Source organism: Haliotis asinina, chromosome 10 (genome assembly GCF_037392515.1).
Source record: "Haliotis asinina isolate JCU_RB_2024 chromosome 10, JCU_Hal_asi_v2, whole genome shotgun sequence".
Lineage (NCBI taxonomy): Eukaryota > Metazoa > Mollusca > Gastropoda > Lepetellida > Haliotidae > Haliotis > Haliotis asinina.
The window spans coordinates 41,621,686-41,623,515 of NC_090289.1; the positions used below are offsets into that span (position 1 = coordinate 41,621,686).

At 46.9% G+C, this 1,830-nt stretch overlaps 1 protein-coding gene across 1 annotated transcript; it reads right to left on the reverse strand.

The window, feature by feature from the left end:
- Positions 1–1,000: 1,000 nt before the first annotated feature.
- On the reverse strand, positions 1,001–1,351 carry LOC137298696 (uncharacterized). The gene has a single exon (XM_067830978.1). The coding sequence runs from the start codon at positions 1,349–1,351 to the stop codon at positions 1,001–1,003; it is 351 nt and encodes a 116-aa protein (XP_067687079.1).
- Between the last annotated feature and the right edge of the window lie 479 nt (positions 1,352–1,830).

Below are 1,830 nucleotides of genomic sequence, written 5' to 3' on the forward strand. Positions count from 1 at the left end.
GAGTACTGTTTTGGGCCACTTTTGTCAACATAAAATAAACTAGTGCTCAAAAGAAACGTCCCACTTGGTTTGACCAAATGGGAAAAGAAAAGAAAAGCAAAGATAAATGAACATCTATTCAATTTCAATAGAATATTCAATTCTACTGCAAATGTCCACAATTTCATGCCATCGAAAGTCGCAGGTACCACTGAATTGACCTTGAAAACACGAGAGGTCATAGTCTGCACTTTTGCACATATTCACAAGGCAAAAAGTCATCAAATAAAGGAAATCAATATCGAGTGTGACCACCATTGGCATCAATGCAGGCCACAACACGTCGAAGCATTGATGACGTAAGACGTCGAATGACGTTAGGCGTAATATGTTGCCATTCCTCGCCAAGACATTGTTCCAGTTCTTGAACGGTGGTAGGTGGCGCTGGGCGTCTTCTGACATGCCGATCCAGGTAGTCCCATAGGTGCTCGATCGGATTCATGTCCGGGGACATCGCTGGCCATGGCAACACAACGACGTTGGCGTTCTGAAGGAAGTCGTTTGTGAGGCTGTATGGGGTCTTGTGTTGTCGTGCTGGAAGACAATACCACGTGGCTGTTGCCGGATAAATGGAGTGAGTGAGTGAGTGAGTGAGTTTGGTTTTACGCCACACTCAGCAATATTTCAGCTATATGGCGGCGGTATGTAAATAATCGAGTCTGGACCAGACAATACAGTGATCAACAACATGAGCATCGATCTGCGCAATTGGGAACCGATGACATGTGTCAACCAAGTCAGCGCGCCTGACCACCCGATCCCGGGACCTTCACGGGTCCGGATAAATGGAATCACAACTGGTCGCAAAACCTCGTTTCTGTATCTTAGTGCATTCAGGTTGCCAAGTGGCGTTTTGAGATCACCGCAGATCCCTCCCCACACCATCACACTACCGGCTCCAAACGGTCTGGCCTCCTGAACGCAGTTTGGTGCTAACCGTTCACCGACATGTCCGTGAACATCACAAGCTGCCAATCACGCATCTGCCATCGTAAAGCTCGCGGTGCACACCACGGTAGGGGCGATGTGCTCGAATACCACGTTCCCTTAGTCGTCGGTACACTGTGTGTCGACTGATGCGTTGTTCTAGTGCCGTCGTTGCCGTTGACGTCGCCGTCACAAAACGATCCCTCAGATGAATTGTCCTGATGTGGCGGTCCTCAGCTGGCGTTGTGACACGTGGTCGACCACTCCTAGGCCTGTCTGATGTACGGCCTCTCTGCCTCAAACGCTGCATAAGTCTCGTCACAGTTTTTCGGGAACAGCCGAAGGTTCTTGCAATGACGGCGTTATTGGCTCCCTGTTGCGCCATTCCCATAGCTCTCTTTCCATCTGGCTCAAACGTGGCCTAGTTCTTCTGTTTTTCTGTCGACTACGTTGCTAACGTGTCCCGCACACTGTTTTATGCCGTCATCATGCACGTGCATTTCGTGTCACATCAGAAACTGCGGTTTTTTTTTACTTCTCGCGGCGTTTGTGCGGTTCGTTCCCTTATTTCACATTTTGTTTAAGAAAAGAATTCGCTTATCCATGTGTGGGATGGATCAATATGGTTTTATCACTTAATTTTTACTTTTTTGAATTCTCATGTAATAGTTTTAGGTGGGACGGAATTTTTGAGCACTAGTTTACATTTGTAGAACGTCTTATATCCACCTTAAATAATTAAAGATAAATCTCGGTGGCACAAAGAGCAAATTGTACGACAAGCGCAGACACCTTCACCATGGTTAACCCAAGCTGTCAGTAAAAGGTTAACACTGTCATATGACCATTTTATCCCAGCTGATT

Bases quoted from the DNA above. Each gene is read 5' to 3' on its own strand.
- LOC137298696 (XM_067830978.1), bottom strand. From the start codon at position 1,351: ATGGCGCAACAGGGAGCCAATAACGCCGTCATTGCAAGAACCTTCGGC.